This window comes from Neophocaena asiaeorientalis, unplaced genomic scaffold (genome assembly GCF_003031525.2).
Source record: "Neophocaena asiaeorientalis asiaeorientalis breed wild unplaced genomic scaffold, Neophocaena_asiaeorientalis_V1.1 scaffold49, whole genome shotgun sequence".
Taxonomy (NCBI): domain Eukaryota; kingdom Metazoa; phylum Chordata; class Mammalia; order Artiodactyla; family Phocoenidae; genus Neophocaena; species Neophocaena asiaeorientalis.
The window spans coordinates 2,258,597-2,286,264 of record NW_020172456.1 but is presented as its reverse complement, the minus strand read 5'-3'; the positions used below and the strand labels follow the sequence as shown (position 1 = coordinate 2,286,264).

Genomic DNA, 27,668 nt, shown 5'->3' with positions numbered 1-27,668 from the left:
CCCCGCAATGCTGGAACATCCCCCATGTCCCTGGCATCACCCTTGCTTACCCACTACTATAGTGCTATAGTCTGTGAACTTGTGAGACCATCTCAAATCCATAGCTCCAGTGGTGGGGCAGCCTCAGAACAGAGTCCCTGCCCACGGAGGGGCCGTGGTGTGCTCTGCAGATGTCCCTGGGCTCTTGTTCTCTGCCAGTGATGTTTGTTTCACATAATTAAACTGACAACTGAAATGCCAGATAAGTCTTCTGAAACTCACTCTTTCATCGTGTCCTGACTCAAGAGTCCACTGTGGGCCCAGATCTCCAAAAATCCAAGCTTTTTACCCAAGTGGTCAAATCCCTTATCTCTTACTCCTCTTGTCTTAGCCAACCTTGGTTTCTTATTCCAATTTGATTTTTTATCACGAAATATTTTAGATGTATTCAATACAAAAAGCATAGAAAATAATATAAATGCTCAGGTACCAACCACTCAGCCTAAGAAATAAACAAAATGTAGCTGCTGCCCCCTCCCAGCCCTTTATAAACAGGACCACGAAGCACAAATCTGGGAGAAGCAAAGGCAGCAGTTCAGCAACGTGCTTAAGAACAAGGGTTTTGGGACCGGGTAGACCCAAGGGGAATTCTGGCTCTGCTTCCTTGCTGGGCAAATTCAGGAAAATCACATAACCTCTCAGAGCCTCAACTTTCTTAACCTGTAAAATGCAGATGATAAGGGTGTGTACCTCCTGGAGACACTGTGAAGAAGAAATGGAGGAATAAGGCAGGTAATAGTGCTTACCCAGTGCTGGGCGAGTGGGGAGCGCTCAGTAAATGGTGGTGGTGGTTTCTGCTCGCGGCTGTTGGGCTTTCATAATCTTGGATTTGGACTACAGAGATGGGCCCCAGGGGAGCCGTTTGCCCACCCACCCTTACTCCAGGGGCGGCCTGGGGACTTGTCAACGCCCAGACCCAGGTAGGAGGACAGAGCATGTACCTCCCTTGGTGGGGGCCGTGGACAGACTGATGGGGTGCTTGATGGGTTTTAGGTGCTCGTCCTGGCCGTGAAGCAGCTATTTCCGGAGTTTGAGTTCATGTGGTTGGTGGATGAAGCCAAGAAGAACCTGCCTTTGGAGCTGGATTTCCTCAATGAGGGGAGGAACGCCGAGAAAGTGGCCCAGATGCTCAAGCACTTTGACTTCCTAAAGGTAGGAGGTCAGGGCCATGGGGCCCTGCTGGTTGGGCGGAAGAGGGCAGGGGAAAACTGGTCCCAGCCCTGAGCATCCCTCCTTGCAAGACATGAGTGGGGACATCTCCTTCCTGAGTCTTCCTTCTGAGGGTGACTGATTTGTCCCTGGTGATGCACATTAAAGCCCTCGAAGGCAAAGTTATCGATACAAATTATCAAAGGGGATTGCTGACTTTTTGAACAAATATTTTTTTATTGAATGACCTGCAGTTGCAAGACCTTGAACACTCCTGAGGGCCTGTAAGCCATGGTTTCTACCTCCATCAACCATGGGATGATGACATTGAGGATGGTGATGGTGATAGCTAACGCTAGTATACTCTGGCACTGTTCCTAAAGCTTTACCTATATTACATCAGCTCATTGAGTACGCAGGTCTGTATCACACAACACATGTGTCCTAGAAATCTCCACAGTATGCAAAATGGCACAACAGAAACCACAAGGTTTATGGGCAAAATAGGGTTAGGCTTACCACATTGAAAAATGTCACCAGTGACCCAGAAAATAAAAGCGGATAGGAACCTAATGAAATGGTAGCATAGTTTTACACATGGTAAGTGGCTAAGAAATACATTAAGACCACAGTACACACGCCACTTTACTTGACACGGGCTTGCGGAAGTGGGCATCAGAAGAGTGGCTGCTTAGGAGTTACTATGAAGAGGTGGAAGGAGGGTCATCTGAAATTGGACAGCTGTTGTGACGCCAGTTATGGGTGAGTGTAACCCATAACACACGTGGTGATGTTTGAGGCGTGTCTGCTCTGTATTCCTGTGTGGATCAGCTGGATACAGTTTTCTGTGTTTCCGAGTATTTCTCGCAGATGATACTGCACGTAAGTGAATGTAAAATTTGTGTTATGATCAAATTTTTCCCTAATTTATCAGTCACATTGGAACGGATTTGTGTTTTCAAGTATTTACTAGAACTGCTGGTGTGATAGGAGACACTTACTGTGGGAAACAACATCAAATGTCACAGAGTCCCAGCTCAGTGAGAGGTCCTGCTCTAAGGATTCAGAAGGGACTTCTGTGGGGAGCAGGGCAGGGAAGGCTCCAGTGAGGAGTTGGCCTTGGAGCTGGTCTTTGAGGACTGTCCTGATGTTCCCCACAGGGCCCGTGGAGGTCAGAGTGAGAGAGATGCATGCCCACACCACTGCTCTTCCAACACATTTTGTCCATGGTGGGGCTTGGATTCATTTTCCAGGGGTACCGCTTCATCACAGCAGTGCAGGGGTTGGGTCCCTCTGGCAGTCTGCATGGAGAGATTGACTTTCAACTCTTGGAAGAGATCAACCCTTTGCTCTTAACTGGGGAGGCCTGGAGAATGTGGGAGGGGGAGGCACAGGGCTCCAGGTACTAGTTCTGGAGCAAACAGTCAAGTGGGGCTCTTCCTGGGGAGGGTGTCTCAGCATGTGGACTGGAAGGTCACTTGCTCTGGACTAAGGTATCCACGTGGCTTCTGAAGACATCCTGAGAAACAGAGACTGTGTTTATACTGTACTTCTGCTATCTGGATTGATTAATAGAGACGGGGAGACTGAGGGTACATGTACCCTAGCTGCCTGAGAGTCCTAGAGCTTGGTTCATGGGAGGAAGACCTACAACTGTGATGAGCAGCGTGGCGTCTTGATACGCTGGTTTGGTGGAAGGTGTAGCCACTGGCAAAGTTCAGCTTTTTGAGTGAGTCGGGGGTCAGGTCTGTCCAGATGCCCCCAGTGTGCTTGACTGGCTTTGCCTTAAACAGCCCTACGAGGCAAATGCCATTATTCGTACAGACCCTCTTGCTTGGGCAAATCCAGATGATCTGGTAACATTGCCCCAGCCTTGAGCTTCAAACCACCAATTCAATGAAAACTTGGCTTTCTAATGCAAGTAATAATATTAACTAATTAGAATAATGCTGTGGGGTCTGAATTATGCTTCCACTTACATATTCCTTTTCTTTCAGTCCATTATTCCACATTGATGGAGCATTTCCTGAGCCTCTTGCTGTGCTAGGATCTGGAGGGTACCTAGATGAGTAAGAGATGGTTGGCTCCTGCCTGGGAAGACGTCCCATCTAGTGGGGGACAAACACACAGCATGTTGTTATAGTACGGGTTGGTTAGCACTATGCCAGAGACTGATCTGTGTTTCTGTGGATGCCCAAGAGGAAGTACTTAATTCCACCTAGGTAAGGAGCTCAGAGGGGGCTTCCAAGACGTGTTGATTATACAAAGGGATAGGCAATGTTTACTGAATGTTTCTTCTGCGGCACTGAACACTGTGACGATACTAGGACACTGAACCCTTCCAACAGCCATCATCCCATTTTACAGATGGTAGTCTTAGAGGAGAGGAGTTAGGGTACAAACGGGATTTTCTGACTTCAACTCTGAGGCTCGTCTAAGGACATTCTGTTGCCTCTTAGCCGGCAGGGGTGGTCCTCCGCGCCAAACAGAACCGTCTCCTCCACTGTTCCCATGGAAACAGCAAAATCGTCCCCTGGCTGGGGCCAGCTAGCATCTGTCAGACCAAGACATGTAATAATAATAATAATAACACAAATTTTTGAAACGAGGATGCCAAATGGGGAAATAATTAGTGTAATGATTTGACCTGCTGCTTCTAAAACCCGCACACCATTCCTGAGACAATGGTAGAATTAAGGCTCCTGAGTAATTAATTTTCTCTAAACACATAACAAGTGGGAAGCAAATTTTGCGTTGCGAACCCCGTTCAGCTCTTAAAACAGGAGATAGATTGCTTTTGCACACCGGCACCCCATCACAACATCTGTGCGTAATTAAGCCTCAGCAAAGAGTTTACCTCTCAGTGTGTGAGGCCTCTTCCGGTGGGGTTTAATAACCTCAGCCCTATGCTATAAATCTCCGAGCCTCAGACAAGCACTGAATGCAAACGTGGGGTCGGGGAGACGGGGAGAAGGTGATGGGGCAGCCAGGCCGAACGGTCAGACCAGGGCATTTGTAGATATGGCATCAGAGTGCGTGTCTGCTGTGGGGAGGGGACAGGACAAGCAGTGAGGTTTGTGACTGACCTTGGGGACAACTGGGACAAGATAGAGGGAGAAGCCTTATAACCACAGGGTTTGGGACTGGAAGGGATGAGAGTGTGTCTCTCTATGTGGAGTTGGGCCTTGGTGGGGAGTTGTCTCTTGAGCAGGGCCCACTCCAGGGTTTTTTAGTGCTAGGTAAGGGGCCTGGGACTCTCCAGAAGCTGTGGGCAAACCCTGAGGAGATGAGCATGCTTTTGGTGAAACACCATAACTTCCTAAGACTCTCAAAGATCAGGAAGCACTGATGTGTAATAATTAGTTAATATTTTTTACATGCCTGTGCTGTGTTAGACACTTTTAAAGTGCTTTATGTATATTTACTCTTTAATCTTTATACAGCCCCACAAGGGAAATGCCATTATTAGCTCCATGTCAGCAGCAGGGAAGCTGAGGCCCAGAGAGATGAAGCCACTTGCCCAGGTTTACACAGTTTCCTGGTAAGGGACAGAGGCAGCCTGGCCCCAAGCCTGCATGTTAAACCTTGAGCTCTTCTCCCTCTGTAATAACGTATGGGCAGATCTGAGTTATGCTGAACTGTCTGTTGCATTAGCTCTCAGCGCTGGTTGTGTTTCAGAACCAGTGAAATTCTACGTGGCTGTCATATAGCAGCTGCCGTGTTGAGCACCAGGACCTCACACATGCTAGTAGGAAGTAAGGAGCGTCGCTTTCCTCGTAACTGTTGTCACCCTTTTACAGTGAGGGAACTGGCACTCAGAGAGGTTATAAAACTTACCCAAGTCACACAGCTCAGAGGTGGCAGAGCAGGGGCTCCAGCCTGACAGTCTGACTTCAGGTCTATGCTCTGCTCCACTGGGCTCGGCTAATGGGACGACTGTGGCCCTGGATGACGGGGGGCTGGCCCGGACAAGCCAGGTGTGCTGACCAAGCACAGGAACAAAGAGGAAGCACAGGGTCAAGGCCAGTTGATGAGGCTGAGGCCAGGGTTTGGGGCTGGAACTTTCCATAATCTGTGCCCTCATTCCGGGGGTCAGGATTGGCTCTGGTATGGGGCAGGCAGAGCCTACAGGAGTGGGGCCTCTGCTCTGTGGTGAGAAGTTTAGATGCCAGACCCAGAGGTCCTGATGGCCTATGTTGGGTGAGCAGGCACCCTGGCCAGGAGCCTCTTGGGGTTTATTTTTGTTTGGGCAGGGGACAGGGTGGTTCTTATTGCCTCTTTAAAAATTTTCTGTTTTGGGCTTCCCTGGTGGCGCAGTGGTTGAGAGTACCCCTGCCGATGCAGGGGGCGCGGGTTCGTGCCCCGGTCCGGGAAGATCTAAAAAAAAAAAAAAAAAAAACTTCTCTTTCATTTTCCATTCCTTGATGGAAGAAGCTGAGGAAGGAATGGTGGTGAAACATTGCTGTTGGGGTGAAGTAAATTTCACCTTACAGCCCCGGAGCCTCCTGCTCACGTGATGATTTAGGGACGAGTCGCTTGACCTTGTGTCCCCCGTCAAGCCAAGTTTCTCCTAATTGAGCATCTTGCAGGCATTTCCATGTTACATCCATCGAAGGGCAACTGCCGCCCTCCCTGAGCTCCCAGGACAAACCCTTCTGCCTCCCATCGTTTTGCTGTCTCTGCTGTTTCAGAGCTAAGCCGCTGACGCAGGCGCACATTCCACTGGGAGACTGGGTTGGTTGCATTTGGAGGGAGACTCGGGGGAAGGTGGAAGAGGGGGAACCCAGTACACCGGTGACCCTGACAAACAGGCCCAGGGAGTCTCCAGCTTTTGGGTTTTCTCTCTGGTCTGTGGCTCTTTCTTGGCTGTTTTCCCTGTTGCCCCAGGCAGGCACGGAGGGGAGGGGCCTGGCCTCCAGTTTCCAGAGCCCCAGGCACCCACGGCCAAGCTTGGGTCCCATACAATGCAGGGGAAGGACTTAACCCCCAAATATGTCCCTTTCCTTTGGAAGCCACCACCAACAGCAGCAAACGTGCCACTCATATTCTTAAAGAGATTTTTTTGAAGAATGCCAAGCGAGACTGAATTTTAAGTTCAAAGTAACGTAGGGTCACAGATTTCTCTAATGGCCCAGATTTTCAAATGGCAAGAATTGCAGGAAAGGAGCAAACCAAAATGACACCTGATTTCAGTAGGAACTTTTGTTCCAGGGAGCCCAGGGTGTTCACTTGTACGTACGGCACCTTTTGTCCCCAGAGCTCCTTATTGAGATGGAGAAGGAACAATCTCCTTTCTAATGAGGGAAACTGAGGCATGGAGGAGTTAAGTGGACTCAGACACAACAGTTGTTAGCAGAACCAGGAACAAGAAAGGTTTCTTGGCTTGAGGGCTGCTATCTTACTGCTAGGTGAGCTTTGAGGGTTGGGATGAGGGAAGTCCTTATTCCCCAAAACACTTGAATTAGGTGCCCTTGCTTCGTCATTTGTAAGTGGCATAAACCCATTAAGTTGTTGGGGAATCATGGCATGTTGAAATCCTGGTCATTCCTCCCTCCTGGCCATGGTGGGACTCATAGGTGTCACTCACTCACATGGCAGCCCAGCAGTCCTTGGTGCAGCCCAATCTCTTGGCTACTCCTGGGGAAATCTTCTCTTTTTGGCTGTTGGGTGTCCTTAGAGTCAGAGTGGGTCGGAGAGCATATCAGTTAGGAATGTATTTGTCTGTAAGTAACTGACAGCCCCATTCAGAGTGTCTTAAACAAAAAAGATGTATTTTCCTCACATAGCAGGAAGGCTTGTAGCAGTTGACTGTTGTTATTGTCTCTGGTTTGACAGTATCAGAGCTGGCATCTCTGTGATTTCCTTAGACTTTTCCTCATGGTTATAAGGTAGCTGCTGCAGCTCCAGGTATCGCATTCACTCTCAAGGTAAGAAGAGAAGGGTAAGAAGAGTTGCAATATTTACAAACATCCCTTTTTATTAAGAAAATAAAAACCTTCCTACACCCCCTAACAGACCTCCACTTATGTCTCATAAGCCAGAACTGTGTCACATGGCCATAATTATTGCAGGGCAGGCAGGGAAAGTATTTAGTTTCCCCTGTCTCGGGGAAAGAGGAGGATTGGGAATAGGTGTTGGGTTAGGCCTCAGCACTGCCTGCCACAGGAGGCTTTAGGAAACGGGCATGAGAAAACTCATGACTGAAAAATTTATCACTCAGGAAAAATCCATTCATTCAATCATTCATACATATAATAACACCCATTGCACAGGTGAAGAAACTGAGGCAGGGGGTTTATATTCACACGAGGAGCCTGAAATAAGCCTGGTGTGAGAGAGAATTTGCTTCTAACACCAACTCTGGCTCAGATATGAGAGGTTCCATGCATTTTCCCCTAAGTCCCAGTTTTAGTGTGGGCTCTTCATTGTGTCTGGAAGGCACTGAGGAGGGTGGGAAGCCCTTTCTCTGGTCCCCAAGCAGGAGGGGTCACTAAAGGAGGCCTTGCGCCTCGCTGGTGGAGGCGGAACAGCCTACCCTTCTCTCTTGGCCTGCCTCCCACTTTCCCCACCAATCCCTGCTGGGGGGGGCCTTCCCTTCTGTTCCTGGGAGGAGCGTGTGCTGATGTCTGGCTCACGTGCCGGTCTGCAGCCCCCTTGCCCGCAGCTTCCAGCCTCCTGCCTCCTTCTGACCTGCCCTTTCCTATTCCAGGTCCCCCAGATCTACTGGGAGCTGTCCACCAAGCGGGTCCTTCTGATGGAGTTTGTGGACGGCGGGCAGGTCAACGACAGAGACTACATGGAGAGGAACAAGATTGACGTCAATGAGGTAAGGTCAAGGGCGCTTGGCTGCTGTCGCGGGACGGGGCGGGGCTGCCTAGCAAGGGCAGGTGTGTCTGGGTGAGGTCTCACGGTCTTGAAGTGGGGCCTGTTGTCTGAAGAATTATAACATCTCTGAGCACAAAGCAGCCTTACAGGTCCTCTATGGCAGCTCTCTGCCCATCTCCTAGAACTGGGGTTGGCAGCAGGCAGTGGGGTGGGGCACGTGCTGAGCCCCACCTGACCCGCCCCAGCAGCGCCTGCCTGGACAGGGGATTACCATCTGTCTTCTTGTGCCATCTGAGCCCCACAGTGCAGAGAAACTGAAGAACAATGGTGCAAATCCATGGGACTTAAACCTCTGCCCCTTGGGCCCTGGACGCACCTCCTCCCTCTTCCTGCCCTCCCCAGATCTCCAGGTATCAGGCCAAAAGGGCGCGGCAGTAGCCAGCTAGTGGCCTGGAGCGAAAAACAGAGGGGCTTCTGTCTCCTGCCTGCCACCTGATTGGCCTCAGGGAAAGCTGACTGGTGGGCTGGGGCCTGTACCCCATTTTCTTCTTCTTGGTCACCATGGGGTACCACAGGTAGGGATGAGGTTGTCTCTTTTCCACCAGCATTCATCATTTTTTAGTCCCTACTGTGTGCTAGGTGTGAGGGTTCAGAGAGGAACTAGACACAATTCCCTTTGTCAGGGAGTTCCCAGCCTAGCACTGGAGTCAGACACACAACTCTATCCTTGTAGCCATCTCTCAGGCAACGCAGTCCCCAGGGAGCCACAAAGAAGAAGTGCTCACGTCTGCCCCAGGCCGGCTTCCCCAGCAGGATGAGCGGGAATTTGCCAGGGATGTGTGTGTGTGTGTGTGTGTGTGTGTGTGTGTGTGTGTGTGTGTGTGTCGGGGTAGAGGCGTTGGGGGCGCAGAGGTGGTACTGCAAGGAAGGGTTAAGGAGTGGTGAGGTTTTGCAGGGCTGCAGGCAGATGGTGAAGGCCTTGGGCATGACCCCGAGGTACTGGGGAGTCACTGAAGGCTGAGTTGTGCAGTGACATGACCCCTCTGGCTGGTGGGAGGAAGGAAGGAAAGGGACCAGACCCAGTAGAAGCGAATGCTCTTGGCTACTCCCTCTCAGGCAGCACACGACGATGAGCCTGTGGTCCCAGTGGTGGCCCAGAGGAAAAAGCCATACTTTGGCTCAGCAGACGAGCCAGTGGGAACTGCAGGAGGTGTGCAGATTGTGAGCCCAGGCCTTGGGTGCCTGTGTGGCCTCTGCAATGCGGACGAGGATAGCCTTACTTCTAAAAACGTTGGGAGGACCTCAAGAGTTAGTGCACAACAGTGCTTAGAACAGTGCCTGGTGTATGCTGAGCGCTCCAAAATGGCAGCAGGACTGTGGTTTCCACTCTTTTCTTTGGGCTCTGGCTCTTCCTTCCTCCTCCTTTATCTCCTTTTACGGTGAATGTTTGCTGAATGCCTGACTCCCTGTACCAGGCCGTTTTCTCCATGATAAACTCAGGAGGGAGGTCTTATTGCCTCCATTTTGCAGATGAGGAATCAGAGATTCAGAGAAGGAAGGTAACTTGCCCAAGGTCACACAGCTAGTAGAGCTAGGATTGAAACCCAAGTCTCTCTGACTCCAGTACTCCTCTTAGTTCATAAAAGGAGGGCCTGCATCAGAGGGTATGGAGCTGCTGCCAGGAGCATGTTTAGCCACAGCTGGCCTTGAGTCCTGGGGACAGCTGTTGTCCCCTGACTTAGGGAACAGTGCTCCCAGAACCCTTCACGGGCCTCTGGATGGGTGGGGAGGCTGGGTGGGCCTCTCTACTCCCTGCCCTGCTTCATCCAGGGCAGCTCTGCCATCACCTGAGTTGCCTATTGGGCTTTTTTGGAAGAGATCTGCTGCTTGGGGGCTGGGGGCAGGGGGAGGATGAGAAAACTACTGTTCCAATTCAGGGGAAGCTCAGAGAGATAGCAAATGTCTTTCCCGAGGTCACCTGGCAGTAGCACAACTTGGGGCTTCTGACTCTGCTTCCCTCACTGTTGGCTAGAGGGTGTCTGGGCAGAGCTTCCTGCAGAGGAGGGAGTGGTAAGACCTGCTTGCCCATCTCTTCCTCTGTTGGTTGGGGTGGGGGTTTGTCCCCACATCTAACCAGGGATCCTTTGTCCTTTGTCCACCAGGACTCTTGAGTACAGAGTCTTTGGTGCCAGTGAGGAGGGGAAGGGAAGGGAGGGGAGGTCACCTCTTGTTTATCCTGAGCAGTCTTAAAGGGGAGCAGGGTCTCTCTGCCTGCTGATCAGGAAAGACTCCAGGAGCCTCAGGTTACTGGCGTTTAGTTACTGCCAGCTGCGGTGGGCTTTTCATGCCAGCAGCACCCCTAAATCCATTAATCTCTTCTGATCCGGTGAACCCAGGGCTGTAATGGCGTTTAATCAGGCAGCTTTGATTTTCAAAGACAAATGCAGACAAAGATGTGCTCTGGTGTAGTTGCTTGCTCTCAGCTGAGTGAGGTACCTGGGAGGAGGTTGGAGGTGGCTGGTGGGAGCTGGGTCTAGGTGATGCCCTCTGAGGGCCTGGGTTCATCTGTTCCTGCTTCCAACCCTCTTGAATCAGCTTTGCAGATAAGGCCAGTGTTCTGTGCAGAGCAGACCCTTGGTGGACATCCTATGAATTAGCGAACAAATTAAGCCAGTGTCATGCCCTGGATTGGCCTCTATGAGACAGGGATGGGGTAGAGTGTTGGTTTTTGTTTCTGTGGGCATACAGAGTCGGGCAGGCTGATATCAGAGTAGTTTGGGAAAAACAATAGCAAAAATTATTATAAGCAACTTATATGTACCAAGCATGTGACAAATATAATCTTTACTTCTTACAGATGTCCTCCAAGGATATATTGTTAACCCCAATTATAGATGAGAAATGTGAAGCTCAGAGAGGTTAAACAATTTGCCCAACATCACACCGCTAGCAGGGGCAGAGTCAGGAGTCAAACCCAGGTCTGCATGACTTCAAAGTCCTTGCACCTCCACCTTCTCTGTCTCCCTCTCAGGGATATGCCTGGGGCTGCAGTGGATCCTGGGGCCACCTGGTTGACAGCCACACCAGTAACTCCTCGAAGAAGGAGTTGGAATACTGACAGAAGTTTTGCCCAGCTCCCAGGGCACCATCTAAATGCAGCCCTTCACTCTCTAGCTTACATCAAGTTCATGTTACAGACGTTCCATTTTCTTCTTTTTTTTTTTTTTTTTTTTTTTTTTGCGGTACGCGGGGCTCTCACTGTTGTAGCCTCTCCCATTGCGGAGCACCGGCTCCGGACGCGCAGGCTCAGCGGCTCACGGGCCCAGCCACTCTGCGGCATGTGGGATCCTCCCGGACTGGGACACGAACCCGTGTCCCCTGCATCGGCAGGCAGACTCTCAACCACTGTGCCACCAGGGAAGCCCTCCAGACGTTCCATTTTCTAGAGATGTTGTGAGGGCTAGATGTGTCCTCCTAGCCCAGCTCCTGGCATGTGGCTAGAACTCTGAACTGGTAGCTAGTTGATGGTTGTTGCTGTTTTCATTATTATTATCATCACTGGGCCCTGCCCTTTCCTCCGTTACCTCCTTTGACCATTAACGTTTACTGACTACCGGACTCTGGGTGCCAGGCCCGATCTGCATTACAAACTTAGGAGGGAGGTCTTGTCTCCATTTTGCAGATGAAAAATCAGAGACTCAGAGAGGGAGGGTAACTTACTTGAGGTCCCAGATCTTCATGGTACACCTCAGTGAGTTTTCATATGGATATACCGTGTACTCACCAGCCAGATAAAGGGACAAACCATTTCTAGCCCCCTGGCAGGCCCCCTCCTGCCCGCTCCCGGTTGATACCCTCACCCCCACCAGAGCTCCCACTATTCTGACTTCTGTCGCCATAGATCACCTTCTCCCTTACTGAATTTCATGTCAATGGCATCATACCATATAGTAATTTAGGCCTGGCATCTTTGTCCTCAATTGGCTGTGGGTCTTTTCTGGAAGCTCTGTTCTCTTCCATTGGTCTGTTGGTCTGTCCTTGCAATAATAACCATACTGTCTTAATTCCTTATTTCCTTAATCCCCTGCCCCTGGCTTCTAGGGTTTGCATGACCTGGGAGCCTCTTTGGTAGTGTTCTGAGATGATGTCATTAAATACTTCCACAGGAACCTCAGGCTGGGCAGTGGGCGCTGGGACACGTGCTCTACTGTGCCGTTGCTGACCATTGGTGATGTTGGGAGACTAGGGACAGGCCCTACTGTGCAGAAATTAACCTATTATGGCTCTTACCAACCAACCTCAAAGCCACAGGCCTCATGGAAGACTAGTGGTGTGTGTGTGTGTGTGTGTGTGTGTGTGTGTGTGTGTGTGTGTAGCTTGAAAGACTCCACGTGACTGAAAGTTTCTAAAAAAATTCTGAGAGTCTAAAACCTGTCTAGGACTGTGGGACTGAGTGGGCCTGTCCCTGGAGTGATTCTCCCTCCTGAGGACAGCCTGGCTGTGAGTGTTGCTTGGGGAGGGAAATACAGGGGACAGATAGGAGTGACAAGGGGCAAAGATTTCACCCCAGATCCTGGGGGAAAGGATAGTTAGTGGCATCTTGGCTGCTACAAGTTGTTGACTCAGCTGGAAGATGGGGCTTAGCAGGAAGTGGCTCTAGAAGGAATTGTTCTCAAGGGTGGGGAGGGCTCTAGACCCCTCCAAACACTTGTTAGTCATCCCCATTCCACTTTGAAGAGGCCTCCTCACCCTGCAGCGTCTCAGCACAGTTGGGCTAGTATGTGAGGACCTGAAGACCAGTCCAAGTGGCCAGTTCCCCAGAGACTCAGGTAGGGAAACACCAGTTTAGGAGACAAGAGACCTGGGTTCAAGCTCCATCTCTGCCAGTGGCCTGCTGTGTGACCTTGGACACATCACTCCCCTCCTCTGGGCCTCAATTTTCTTACCGAAGGTGTTGGGTTAGCAGGACTCTAAGGGTCTGTCCTGCTTGGATACTTTACAGAACAGCGACTCTTGGCTTGCTTGGAGATAAGACTTGAATGCAGATTCCTGGGCCCCACCCCAAACTTACTTATCAGAATCTGGGGTGGGAAGGGTTGCAAGAATCTGCATTTTAACAAACTCTCCAGGTGGTTCAGGCACTCACTGGAGTTCAGGAACCACCTGCCACAAGGCCAGGGGGTCCCTGGCTGCCCCAGGTGAGCCCGCAAGCCTCACCTCCACTGTTTTGCACGTCCAGGCCCTGCCTAGGTGTGTTGTCTGGCCAGGGAGCGTGGAGCCTGGGGAGCCAGCAGCCTGCAGGGGCCCTCGTTTGTCTGTGCTCTGAGCCCAGAAGCAGCACATTATTGAGGGCCTGACCCGGTGATCATATTTGCCAGTCACTTTAAGAACTGGTGACAGTGACTGTCATCGATTTCATTAAGAATAAAGGTCGTGCGGGAGCACGCTTTCCTGGGCTGAATGGAGCCTCCTTAAGCCACAGGACGACTATTGATTGCAGGACCTTTATCGAAGGTTAATTGGATTTCAGTGAGTGTGTGTTTAAGACCCCACATGGGCTGAGGCCCAATTGAATTTGTGTGAAATTAGCTGGGAGAAAGGTGACAAAGTAAGGAGCTGGGGTTGGGTGAGACAGGGACTGGAGGCCTGGTGGGCAACGTCCGCAGTCTGTGAAGGACGGGTTGGGTGCAGGGATGGCGGGCTCGCAAGAGACGCCAGCCTGTCTATCCCGGGGGCCCGGGAGTCTGCTGGGGGAAGAAGGCCGGGTGCTCCGCAGTGGTCATTATGTGGACTTTGACTGGGTCCTCTGTCCCCATGATGGCCCTCTGGTCTGTGGTGTGGCTTGTAGAGCCTGTCTTCTTACCACTCCAGAGAGTAAATCTTGTCTTCCATAAGGATCTGAAGGGGATCTGGAGGTTTAGCTCTTCCTTTGGACTCCCAACCCATGTATCAGAGGTGCCAGGGCCCGAGTTGCTGGCCTCTCTAGGCTCCGAGACAGCAGACTTCAAGTTCCGCCACTGTCAGCTTAGGGTGCCCTGTCGTCTAGCCTGCTGAGCCACTTTTCAGTAGCTGTCTGCTCCCCTCTGGCAAACACAGCCTGGCTAATCTCTTTGTGTGCTGCTTTTGGCCATTCTACTCTCTGTTGCAGTGGGGTCTCGGCCTTATCTGTTGCTTTTAGAGTCATTTTAGTGGGGCTGGTGAGGGAATGCAGTCAGTGCCTGGGTTCCATCTGCTGTGTGTAGCCAGCCGCCCTTGCCATGTTTCTTCTTTCCAGTCGTTTTTCTATTCTGTGTCACTGGAGAAGCAGTGAAAGCATCTCAAAAGCGTCTTTCAGCAGACGTTTCTTGAGCACCTACTAGGTGCAGGCCCCTCATGTCAGTGCCATAGGAGAGGTGTGGACAGAGCGTGGGACAAGTGGGCTGGTCAGGCGTCACTGAGGCTGCGTGTATGATGGGAGGGGCAGAGGGTTCAAAGTCGGGCCACCTGGGGTTGTGTGTAGCTCTGCCATTTATTGGCCAGGTACCCTTGGGTAAGTTACTTAAACTCCGAGTCTGAGTTTCCTCATCTGTACAGTTGGAGTGATAACAATACTTCCTTCACAGGGTCGTTGTGTGGCTTTGCAGGCTGTGAAGTTCTGTTAAAAACAAAAAAAGTCACTTATAATTCATGAGGTTATTAGTCACAGAGGCATGTCTTGCTCCACGGAATCTCCAAGAATCTTCTTGCTCCTCTCCTGTCCACCTCCCTCTGTTGTCCATGAGTATGTAGACTCAGGGGTGATCAGTGGTCATTGACTGAGCAAATGGGGACCCCCTTTCCTAGCTCTAAAAGCCATGCTGCCCACGTGTTGCCTCTTGTCTCCCGACACCAGCTCGGATTGTGCAGGACATTTGCTTTGTGCTCAGCCTCGTCCACCACTTGGCGGGCCACTCTGGTTCGGTGGTGGAAGGTGCTCAGAAGACTAGGGAAGAGAAGCCAGAGAGGCACAGAGACCCCCGGTTACTGAAATCACTAGAATGAAAACACCTCCTCCCATCGTCCACCCTCCGTAACTTCTCACACCAGATCTTGAGAAGCTTGGGGATGTTGGAGGGGTCCAGGTGCACAGATGGGTTCCTGGAGACTTATTTCTCCAACAGCAGGTGTGTCAGGAGTGGGGAACAGCGTCACTTTGGAGTTGGCCTTCCTGGCTTCTGCTGCTGGCTCTGCTGCTTGCGAGCTGTGCCGCCTTGGTGGAACTCATCACCCTTGGGAAGGCCCAGGTTCCTGCTGTAAAGTGGATACAAGAGAGTATCAGGGACTTCCCTGGTGGTCCAGTGGTTAAGATTCCACGCTTCCACTGCAGGGGGCACGGGTTGGATCCCTGGTTGGGAAACTAAGATCCCGCATGCTGTGTGGTGTGGCCAAAAAAAAAAAAAAAAGTATTGGATTGTTTGATGATTGAAACATGAAGCAGCTGGTGCAGTGCCCACAGGCCATGCTCTCAACACAGGCTATTTTGCTGGAATTCTAACCCCCAACCCCCTCTGTGGTGCTGGCAGTAAGACTTTAGCCAGAAGAAGGGGGAAATGTAGGGAAGAAACCCTTTGCTCATTTCCTTTATCCTGACCCAGGTAAGGTGGGCGGATGTGGACGTATTTCTTTGGAGCGAGTTACTGCCCGAGGCAGGGATGTCGGAGGTCATCATGTGTGTCTTCCAGTAGTTGTGGCCCCTGGGATCCACTCCTCGCCACTCTGGTAGCCGTGACCCTTTGAGCCTCACTGGCCAGGAGACCTGAGGAGCCCTCATTGGCCTGTGGATACCCCAGGCCCTGGCTCTCAGGTGCTGTCCCGGTTCAAGCCGAATCTAGAGAAGCTTTCACCAAGCTCCTAGAGGCTCTGAGATTAGAGAAACTCCCCCAGGTTCCTGTAATTAACCCAGCTCCTCTTTTCTTCCTCATTACTGCTCCCAACACCATGTGTGGCTGAAGAAGTTCCCCACTGCCTTCACACTCAGGGACTTCATCTCAGTGTTTGCTGGTCCAAGACTGACCCGCTCCGTGAATGGGCAGCAGCGAGGGACCTGAGGCTATACATCCCAGGGGTGGTTTCTGGGGGTGGGGTGGGCTGGAGAGTAAAACGCTCTAGGCAGTGGTCTGGTCCGGTCCTTGGGGCTGTGGTTCTGCCTCTAGAAGCCTGGGCGGACACCAGGGGAGGGGCAAAGAGAGCTTGAATTATTAACCTCCTTATACTTAATATTGGGCTACTTGTGTGATTATTAATATCCTGCAACACCATCCTCCTGTTTCTTTCAGAGATCTTGACCTTGCTTCCTTGACACCCCCCAAGAACATAAATAGACTTTCCCTTGGGGGTGGGACTAAATCCATCCATGCAATTATAGAATAATTAAAGTACTTTCAGCCAATTCAAGTTTTGAGAAAAATCCAAAAATAACTCTTTGGTTTAAATATTATTTACTAAATTAATTCATTACTCAGACTTTTTATAGATTCCTGGGTTTTCCCCTGCCTACTGTTAGAACATAAAGGCATTGCGTAATTATGGAAATCACTTACGTGAGTGGCACATTCTTTTTACATGGAACAATTAAAGACTTGTCACTGATTTTTTTTTTCTTTCTGAAAAGAGCTGTAGTATGGCTTTAGTTAACAGTGTATTTTTGGTTAGACAAACAGCTCTGGATTTCCCACTGCGACTCTTTTCTCCAAACGGAATGCTTTCTTGGTTGCCGTGGGGACCTGCAGAGGTTTTTGGTGCAGCTCCTGCCACCAGGAGGGAGCTTCCCAGTGAGTGGAGAGGCAGGAGGGGCTGGTGATTGAGAGCTTGTTCCCTGGAGCCAGGCCACCTGGGTTTGGATCCCGGTTTCACTAACTGCTGGCCAGGTGACCAAGCTTCCTCCTCTTTTTGTATCTCGCTTCCCTCACCTGTCTACTGCAGAGGTAGCTGTGAGTCCATGTAACGTACCTGGAATGGTGCATGGCACAGAGCGTTAGCTGTTACCATTCTAAAAAGGTGGGATTCCTTTCTTTATGCAGATGCTGCCGTTAACAGGGCAAGGGGCAGCCTTAGAGGAACTGAACCGACATTTCTCCAAAGAAGGTATACAGATGGCCAAGGGGCACATGAAAAGGTGCTCAACATCACTAATTGTCAGGGAAATACAAATAAAAACCGCAATGAGAGATCACCTCACACCTGTTAGAATGGCTGTCATCAAGAGGACAAGAGATAACAGTGTTGGTGAGGGTGTGGAGAAAAGGGAGCCCCCGTGCACTGTTGGTGGGAATGTAAATTGATACAGCCACTATGGAGAACAGTATGGAGGTTCCTTAAAACACTGAAAATAGGGCTTCCCTGGTGTCGCGGTGGTTGAGAGTCCGCCTGCCGATGCAGGGGACACGGGTTCGTGCCCTGGTCCGGGAAGATCCCATGTGCCGCGGAGTGGCTGGGCCCGTGAGCCATGGCCGCTGAGTCTGCGTGTCCGGAGCCTGTGCTCCGCAACGGGAGAGGCCACAACAGTGAGAGGCCCGCGTACCGCCAAAAAAAAAAAAAAGACAAAGAAAACACAAGAAAACCCACTGAAAATAGACCTACCATATGATCCAGCATTTCCACTTCTGGGTATATGTCTGAAGGAAACGAAATCAATATTAAAAGGATACCTGAACTCCCATATTCATTGCAGCCTTATTTACAATTGTCTGTTCTTGAGGAGGAGCCATAGCTAAGTATATGGAAGGGGTGGAGAGAGGGTTTTGTGCCCAGTGTTGGCCTTAGGTTTCTCCTGGGACTCTCAGTGCCTCTGTGAGTAGGAGGGGGCTGGCTGCCTTTCTCTGGGCATATTGGTTCTCAGAGACTATTTACTGCAACTCTGATAGATGTTAAGAAAAATTACCTAAAATTCAGAAAAAGGAGTGTGCGGTTTGTCCTTTCAAAGTCACTCTTGGGCATTGTTCAAGCAGCCTACCTGAGGATTTTTTCATATCTAAGGGAATGTACTTTTGTTTGACTTTGCTATTGACAATTAATTAAGGGCTCAGACTGAAGTCATATGTCAACCTGTGGATCTTATCCAGTAGAGATGCAAATAATTTCTCGCTACTAGAAAAGATAACCCGGAAGGTTATGATTTCCTTATTGCCCAGTAGGCCAATAACCAGTTTTGTATCTAATCCCGTAATCTTAGTCTCTTATTCCTGTTTAAATACCCATAAATACCCAGTCCCTCAAAATTCTCTTTGAACCAGACCTTCTTTCTTACTTGCTCCTTTACTGATGAGTTACACAATGTTTGACATGTGTTCATTCTATATTTGTGTGAAAGTCAAGTTTTTAACTTTTCGAAAATTACTCTTTGATGGTGACAGTGGGTATATTTTTTTTCCAGGTTTAAAGTAAGCTACCACATGACAGAAAACAAACAAGCACATTTGTGTCGTAGAGTGTAGTGGATAAAGTGCCTTCCCACAAGCAATCACATTTTGACCTTGAATCTCGAGGTAGCTCTGTGAGGAAATAGAGCAGATGGGGCTAGGCTCACCGGACAGCTCAGGGAACTTAGACCCAGATTGAGAAGGGAGGTGACTTGTCCCCCAGGTCACCCATGCCCACAGTGGCAGTGCCAACAGGGCCCCAGAGTGAAGCCAGTGACATAGGCTGGTCCTCCCTCCTGTTTCTGCCTTCCACATCTGCCTATCCCGGTGAGATCTGGTTAAAATGAACATCACGAACAGCCCGTAAAAGGAAAGACACCCAGGTAGGGGCCGCTGGAAGGGGAGGACTGCTCTGGTGGCTTTGCCTGCATGTACATGGGCCGCACTTGGCAGCCTCTTCTCTTCCTCCTATAGCAGCCGCTCGCTCCTCATGGGCCAAGGCTCCCCCAGCCTGAGTCCCTGGAGCCCTAGGGGCCACCTTTCAATGTAGTAACAGGGGGCCCGCAGCGACTAGCAATATTTCAGGAAGCTTAAGGGAGGTCATACATCTCCCCATGACAGGTCTGCCCAGACTAAATGAAATGTCATGTCTCTGCTTTTGGCTGGAATTCTGTCAGCTCTGTCTGGCTGCCCTGCTTATCTTGGGCTGATCAGGAGCCCTGATCGGACCTTATAGGCATCCTTGACAAATAAAAATGAATTATTACTTAATAAATGCAATTGGTTTGGCAAATATGGCCTTTCAGAGCTCGTCTCCGTAGAGCTCCAAAGAGCCTAACAGAAGGGGTTCTCAGTAGTCCCGAGGTGGGGACCTGCTGGCTCATCCAGGACCAGCTCTGGGTGGACCCCCTCTCCCAGGAAACAGAAAATGGTGGCCCTGGGGCACCCAACATCTCAGCCTGAGTCTGGGAACTTGACATGGGGTAAAGTTCTGTTCCTGATGCCCACAGGCACTGAGTAATGGGCATTCCTTTCCCGCAAGAAAAATGTCAGGAGCGTGTGGTAGCAGGGCACAGGGCGACAGTCTAAGTGTCAGGACTTTAGATAGCCTCTTTAACCCTGATTTCGTCATTTCTTAAAAAGGGACAATGAAACCTAGTCTGCCGCCCTCCCAGGAGTGTTATGAGGAATCAGGGGCACCTAGGTCCCAAGCACCATGACACTCTCATTTACCTGACAGTAGCCCGTGAGAGTGGCACTATTATTATTTCCATTTTGCTGAAGTTGAGAGTATGACTAACTTCTTTAAGGTCACAAAGTTCAATTGAGAAGTGCAGAAGTTGGCGTGAGCCGGTATAGAATAGGGCTTACTGGAAGGCTGTGGGTCACACCTGGTTTGAATTCTGTCTCCACCTCTTTCCATCCAGGTAGCTCTGGGTACATTAAACCTCGACGAGTCTCGGTTCCTAATCTGCAAAATGGGGATCATGATTGTACTTACTTTTAGGGCTTTTAATAAGGATGACCACTACTGTTACTAAAGTAGACTTATCCTTGATGATTTAATTGGAGGCCAGTTATCATTGATTGGGATTCAGAGGAGACTAATGGGGTTCGGATAAGCATCAGAGGCCGGAACCTCAGCATCCCAGAAAAACATGGAGAGACAAGGGTCTCACTCATGTTGAAGGCAGAGTCCTATACTCACATGTTTGGCCTGTTACAGGCAAGGGGATGAATAATAGAACCAGTCTATGATATGTAACTTAGACCTCAATGAAGCTGTTTAACAAAATAGAGCCAGTTCCTGCCATCATATAGGAGCTTATGATAGCGGGCTAGATGATTGTTAATCAAATAATAATACAAAGAGTGTGCTAGTGATAGAAAAGTGTGAGGGTGTATGGCAGGAGAACATCATTTAGTCTAGGAGGTCAGGGAAGGCTTCCCCAGGGAGGTGATGCTCAGTTGGGGTGGGAAGGAAGAGAGGAGTGAACCAGGTGAAGGGGAGATGAAGCAATGTTCCTGGAATGTCATGTGCAAAGGCCCTGAGGTAGGAAGGCACAGAGATTATCAGAGAAGAGGAAGAGAGCAAATATGGCTGGAATGTCAGTGTGGTACAAGATGAGACCAGGGAGGGAGGCTGGGCCTGGTTGTACAGGACTTTGTAAACCAAGGAAAGGAGTCTTTATCTTAAGACCCTAATCCTATGTTCCGCATCCCACGGGCCCCAGCTCCTCTCCTCTAGCTGGGATATGTTTGTTAGTGACCATGGGGTCCAGCCGAGGCTGAGGGATGCCAAGGGCAGTGTGTGTCCTAGGGCGTCAGCTTCCTGGGTTAAGCATCTCTTTGTCCTGTGGAAACCCATCAGCAGACCATCTGTGGGTCCGGGTCTGGCTCTGTTCAGCAGCTGTTCCCTAGCTGGGAAGAGGCTTTTAGCTTTAATGAAAAGGGAGTAGAGATAAGGAGGCTGCCTCGGCAGGGAGAGCAGCAGTGACAGGATGATTTAAATGGCCTCTCCAGTGTCATTTCTTCTGTGCAGACATCATAAATCAGATTAGCATTGGGCTGTGGCAGGGAGGGGAGTAGGGAGAGGGGGCTGAAGGGAGAGGGGAGAAGGGCTTGTGATTCTGGGTACTCCTGGGACTGGCCTGGAGCCGCTGAGGCAGCCCTAGAGGGTGGTGGGGGTCACCTAGCCCTGGTCCTCAGCCCTCTGGCCTTGTTCTTTGGAGAAGGGGCAGGTAGAGTGATCCCTACCCCCACCCAGCTTTCCAACTCATATTCAGCTTTGGGGGAAACAAGGAAGAGGGACTGAGAGAAGAGAAAAACCAGGGAAGATTGGAGGGGCAGGTGTGGGAAGTGGGTGTTACAGCCTTCAGAAAACCTAGAAGCAGTGGTTCTCCTACCTTGCCATCCATTAAAATCCCCTTGGGCACTTAAAAATAATACTGATGCCTGGGTACCACCCCTAACATTTCTGAGTTCCAGCTGAATCTCATGTGCAGCTGAAGTTAGGAAAAGCTGGATGAGCGTTGAGCTTCTATCAAGAACGGTGCAATCTCAAGCCATCCCTTCCACCGTGACTGCTCAGGCCTTCCTCTTGAGAGTGGCCAGATTGAGGGGCCAGAGGAGAAATCTCTGAGGCACGTGGTAATGAGGTGCAACTCCCACCCGCCTCCCTTCTCTTTCAGATCTCGCGCCACCTGGGCAAGATGTACAGTGAGATGATCTTTGTCAACGGCTTCGTGCACTGTGACCCTCACCCAGGCAATGTGCTGGTGCGGAAGTGCCCTGGCACAGGAAAGGTGGAGATCGTCCTGTTGGACCATGGGCTTTACCAGGTAGGAGAGCCCTTTCCCCCCGCAGGGTCTGGTCCTGCCTGGGCTCAGAGCCCGCTGAACTCCCCTGTTGGCCACAGAAATGGGAAGCAGATAGCAAGGTAGCTGAAGAGGGCCCAGCCCTACCCCTAGAGCTGTTATTTTGTGGAAGTCAAGGTCATAGGGGCTCTCCAAGCTCTCCGAGCCTCAGCTTGCTCCTAATAGAGTGAGAGTGATAACACCTCCTTTAGAGGCAGCTGTCAGGGGTAGATGAGATTGTGCCTGGATGTGTGAATGGGCTTTCTCAGCTGCAAAAAAAACCTTTTTCCCAGGGAAGCCCAGGCCAGCCAGACCCTGGGAGGTGAGCTGCCCTTACATGAGCTGGACTTCATGGGGAAGGGTAACTCAGCCCCAGTGAGGAGGTCATATGTCATGGGAAAGGGCGCAGGGAACTGATAGGGGTTGGATGGTCCCGACTGTCCTCTGGAACTTGGGACACAGAGCGGGTTCCAGCGAGCCACGTGTTCCTGCCTGGAAGTTGACAAGTTCAGTGTCAATCCCAGGACCCAGGGCCTGGCTTGATTCCATGAGGCAGGTGGTCCTGGGGAGGTTTCCCTGGTGGTCTCCTGCTTCACGCCTCAGAGCCCTGATCCCACATCCCCAAATCTGGGCTTCCTTTGAAAGGCTCAGGGGTGTTGGGCATGTTAGTTTAAGTTAGACACAGCCCCCAAGTGAATGATGGCCCAAACACAACAGATGTCTAATTGCCTGCTCACACACCAGTCTGGGGTGCGTGGAGGAGCCTGAAAGCAGGTGCTGCCCGAGGCTGTTGCTCCCAGGTCTCCTTGGGGGTCTCGCCACCCACAGCAGCAGGGGTAAGGGCTCAGAGGAGCATGCATGGGAAAGTTTTCATGGACCAGGCCTGCAAGTGGAGCTTCTGCCACATTCCATTGGTCAGAGTTCAGGCAGAGGGCTACATCTAACTAGGAGGAAGCCGGGGATCTTAGACTGTACTTGGGAAGAAGAGGGGAATATAGATTTTGGTGGGCTGTTGGTAGCCTCTGCCACTCAGGACCAAGGCTGGCCAAATAGTGGCTTTGTGCTTGGACCTTCAAGGATGGCTGACTGTGGGAGAGGAGCAGACGTTGTGCAGGAACCACGGTTTCCCTCCACTCCCCTTTGCAGTGGTCACACCAGCCAGGGACTAGGTCTTGCATGGGGAGAGGGGGCCCAGGTCCTGCCATGCTGCCCCCGCTGTAGGTGCTCACGGAAGAGTTCCGCCTGGATTACTGCCACCTCTGGCAGTCGCTGATCTGGACCGACATGAAGAGCGTGAAGAAGTACAGCCAGCGCCTGGGAGCCGGGGACCTCTACCCCTTGTTCACCTGCATGCTGACAGCCCGGTCGTGGGACTCAGTCAACAGGGGCATTGGCCAAACTCCAGTCACTGCCACTGAGGTGGGTGCCCCCCGCCACCCTGGTCCTGCCCTGTCCCGGATGCAAGGGGCAGGGCCAGGCATGGCCTTTGGAGCCCTGCCAACCCAGGGTCTGGGGTTCTATACTGGTGGGCTGTGGGGATGGAGTAGGGGGCAGAATTAGAGAGGTACTGGTTGAGGAGGAGGGAGGGAGGGAGAAAGAGTGTGCCTGGATGGACGGAGGGAAAGGGGATGCCGTCCCACTGTGTCCCTCCTGGCCTTATCAACCTGGAATATAAGTAGGTCACATTAACTGTATAATCCAGGCTCTGTGACTTTCACTACAACCTGCTGTCATAAGATTTCAGGCTTCCACCAAGTTCTCCCCCAGGACTTCTGGGAATCCCCAGGGACTGTCTGGTGAATAAGTCTGGCACCACCCGCTGTCTCCTGCTGGGCACCATCTCCCATCGTGGGGTTGCTCTAGGGCACCCTCCTGGGCAGGGGGCTTCAATCCTCATGCCGTACTCAAGGGCTGCTTGTCCCTTCATTCCTATGGAGTTTTTAGTGGAACAGCTCTTTTGGTCTTTTTGTTTGTAGCTCATTCCTCCATTGGATCGGGAGTCTGGGCTGAGACCGATCCTAGGAACACCTTCTCCCTGTACTTGTACTCACCTCTGCCCCTCCAGTAGGGGCTTAGCGGGTAGCTCATTCTTCCTGGCTCAGGGTGAGCTCCCTCCCAGGCTTCTTAATCCCTCATGGAATTGCCTTCTGTCTTCCCAGTCTGTCAGTTTGCAGACCTTTGCAGACTTGCCCGTGTCCATGTGGGGAGGGGCTTACGCTCTACTGCTTGTGCAGTAGAAAGACCTGGGCTCTGGTTCCAGCGCCTGCTTCTGGTGGCATGACCTTGGATGGTTCTAGTCACCTCTCTGAGCCTCAGAGTCCTCCCTTGCGAGCTGCCTTGTGGTGGGGGCTTTAGGAATGGCTGGGTCCAGAGTCTCCAAGCAATGTCACCAAACCACCATCCGCCTCTTGCCATCTCTTGGCTCTGCCTTCCTCCAAGTTGACATCGTTCCCCAGCAAACTTGGTGGCAGAGATGACCACCAGGGGCTTCCCTGGTGGCGCAGTGGTTGAGAGTCCACCTGCCGATGCAGGGGACACGGGTTCGTGCCCCGGTCCAGGAAGATCCCACATGCTGCAGAGCGGCTGGGCCCGTGAGCCATGGCCGCTGAGCCTGCATGTCCAGAGCCTGTGCTCCACAATGGGAGAGGCTACAACAATGAGAGGCCAGCATACCGCAAAAAAAAAAAAAAAAAAAAAGATGACCACCAGTTACCCCAGGCTTACACAGCTTTCAGCTCATCATCTCAGAAGAAGGAAAACAATCTCCTCCGTTTGTTGGATAGGGACGATAGTCTCTGCTTTACTGATAATACATGTAAAATGCCTCCTCATAGTTTCTGACATTTGTTCACTGAATAAACATTTGTTTTTGCTGGACCCTGGACTGGGTGCCTGTGGATCCAGTGACGAACAGACAGACAGGACTTCCATGTAATTTGCACTTGTAGAGGAAGACAGACAGTAAACAAGTGAATAAACAGGTAAATGGAATAAGTGCAGGTTAGAGGTGCTGGGGGGGTGGCGGGCGGGAAATAAGCAGGGTGCTGTGATGATGGGTGGGGGGGGGGATGCTGTAGAGGAGATCTTGCTGGGGAGTTGACATGTAAGCTGAGGCTTGAAGGACAAGAAAGGCACCAGCCACAGGAAGAGCTTGGAGAAAGCACTCCAGGCAGAGGGCACGCGATGCATTAAGGGGGCAGGGTTGGGTGGTCTGGAGTGTGTGAGGAGGGTGGTGGACTGAGAAGCGTTTGGAGGGCTGAGCTGGGAGAGCATCACACAGGGAGAATTTCAGATTCATTCTCAGAACAAAGCAGAGCCTTTGACAGGTTTTGAGCAGGAGAAGCATGTGCTCAGACTCACTATGTTAAGTATTTTTCTGGAGTGGGGCAAGATGAGCAGTGGGGCAGGACTTCAGGTGGAAAGATGACGGGGCTCAGACTACGCTAATTGAGGTGGAGAGAAGCAGGTGGGGCTAAGGTGCATTCTGGACATAAGAGTGAGAGGCCTTTCTGTCGGCTTGGACGTGAGGGGAGGAAAAGGGAAGGGTCAGAGTTGCATCGTAGCTTTTTGAGGTGAGTTATGGGGTGGAGGGGGCACCACTTCCTGACATAGGAAGACTTGGGGAAGGACATGTTTGGGGTGGGAGGGTCAGTAGTTCTCCTGAGCGTTCAGATAGAGGTGTCGTGGGCAGTTAAGCCTGGTGCTCAGAGATCCAGCCTCGAGACATATAAGTTTGGGAGTCTCCAGCGTATAGATGGTATTAAAGCCACAGGGACGGACAAGATTGCGTGGCACACAGTAGGTTCTCAGTGAATGATATCTGGTTTTATTAACTAAGTTAGAGTTTTGTTTTTGCAAGCGGGTAGACATCCAGCAGGTTCCAAGCTTGACGGCTGTGCTGCTCTGAGAAAGAGCCTCTCGGGGTAGCCTGGGTGGACACAGGGGCTTCTGTTTGGGCTGAGAGGGGGTCTGGTGAGCGGGGCCTTGATCTGCCCTTAGCCCCCGCAAGCAGGGCGACCTGCAGCTGTGCGGGGAGGTGGCGGGGAGGCAGACAGCCTCTTGGTGTCTGGCTCGTGTTGAGATGTTCCAGTCTGATAGCTCCTGCCTGGGGGACATTTCAGGTTTCACAGCGGCTCAGTTGTCAGCGGCGCATGCGTGTTGCTGAAAGAGCCGAGAGCTCTGCTCCTGCTGCAGAAAGCGGCTGGGCGGGGTGAAGCGCTTGGCAGCATTGCTGGGCCCCTTGGGGTGACTTTGACAGGCCCCACGCGCCTCCCCGTACCTTATCCCTGATGACCCTCTGGGTTCTGCTGGGAGGTGGGCACAGACGGTGTTAACATGCCCAGTTTTTTGGGGAGGACATTGGGTCACACAGTCCTCTGTGAGATGACAGGCAGTGTAGTGGTGAGGGTGTGGGCTTGGGAGCTGCACGGCCTGGGTCTGACTTCTGACTCACCTCTTACTAGCTGCGGACCTTGGGGAGGTTACTTAACTTCTCAGTGCCTCAGTTTCCTCCTCTCACGTGGGGTATATGCTTGCCTACTAGGGTTGCCGTGCGATTAGGTGAGTTAACGCATGCAAGCATTGTCAGAGCGCCCGGCTTACTTAGTGATGCGCCGTACGAGTGGACTGTTGGCATCATTGTCACCATCACTGTTTCTCTGGAGACTGAGAAGGGATCAGAGCCTCACTCTATACTCAGGACTCTGGCTAGAGGCAGTTATCTGCCCAGAACCATGCAGAGCTCAGGGACGGGGAAGGCTGGGAAGCCAGACCCCAAACTTACCCACCAGGATGGGGCAAGGGCGGCCCTGAATCCTGCTCTGGGGACAGGAGGACCTCGGGCAGTGGGCGGGCTGACGCTGGCTCCAGCATGGAGGACAGTGATAAGCGGTGGCCCGGTGGGCAGGTCTGGTGGGGTACAAGGCCAGGCAGGGTATGGGGCAGGACTTTGGGTTTGGGTTTGGGGTCAGCAGCTCAGACCTCTCAACTGCACCAGCCTGGGCTTGGCTGGAGAGATGGGGGACACGACTCAGAAGCACCAGCTTCCAAGGCTCCTTCCAGGCCTGGCCTGAAATTGGTGGCCAGCGAAGAAGCCTTAGAAAATAACACAAGGGTGGACCCCGGGCTCAGAGGCTGGACTCATCAAATGGTTGGTGGGGAGGTAGACTTCCTGCCCCAGTCAGGCTGGGCTTGGGGGCTTGGGGGCTTGGTGCCTGGGTATGGGTGACCTTGGCTGCCGGGAGCTAGGATGGCAGAGGCAGCAGAAATGCGGCCTGGTTCCTGCTGATGTGCTTCTGCTCCTGTACCGCGTTCGGTGCTTGGCTAGAAGTTGGGTGAGATGTCCCATCCAGGTTTGTCCGGATACAAAGCCCCTTGGGCTAGGCTTCCCTCTAGGGAGGGTTGCCAGTGCTGCCGAGGCAGCTGTGCTAGGCGCTCCCTCCCGGAGCTTCCTTGCAGCCCCTCAGGTCACAGGCTGCCCGGACAGCCCGCCACCCGGGGCCCCACTTCCTATGCCAGCCGTCTGTTTGTCCTCCTGTCTCTGCTTCAGGACTCAGAGATCCGCAACAATGCGGCCAACTACCTCCCCCAGATCAGCCACCTTCTCAACCTCGTGCCACGTCAGATGCTGCTCATCTTCAAGACCAACGACCTGCTGCGGGGCATCGAGGCTGCCCTGGGCACCCGCGCCAGCGCCACCTCCTTCCTCAACATGTCACGTTGCTGCATCAAGGCACTGGCCGCGTGAGTGTGGGCTCTGGCCGCTCCTCCCCTCTAGCTCCCCGACCAGCCCCAGGGGTCTGCATACCTCCAGTTTTTCCCACCAGTCCCCAGGGCTGTGCCTGAGCTCCCCAGTCTCCAGCTCTCCCTGCAGGAAGTTAGGGGCAGAACACAGCTCCAGTGACCTGGCTGATGCCTCGGGGCT

At 51.9% G+C, this 27,668-nt stretch overlaps 1 protein-coding gene across 15 annotated transcripts in view; it reads left to right on the top strand.

Annotated features, from left to right (window-relative positions):
• The window catches only part of ADCK1 (aarF domain containing kinase 1), a 151,229-nt gene that overhangs the window by 77,384 nt on the left and 46,177 nt on the right, over positions 1–27,668 (top strand). For all 15 annotated transcript variants that reach the window (XR_003002239.1, XR_003002235.1, XR_003002234.1 and 12 more), the window contains 5 exons: positions 1,033–1,191; positions 7,898–8,014; positions 21,581–21,730; positions 22,967–23,164; positions 27,294–27,487. Coding sequence is in view for 1 of the 15 variants with exons in the window: in XM_024737759.1 (XP_024593527.1) it covers positions 1,033–1,191; positions 7,898–8,014; positions 21,581–21,730; positions 22,967–23,164; positions 27,294–27,487 (818 nt within the window). In the remaining 14 variants the exon portion in view is untranslated. The remainder of the gene's footprint in view (positions 1–1,032; positions 1,192–7,897; positions 8,015–21,580; positions 21,731–22,966; positions 23,165–27,293; positions 27,488–27,668) is intronic.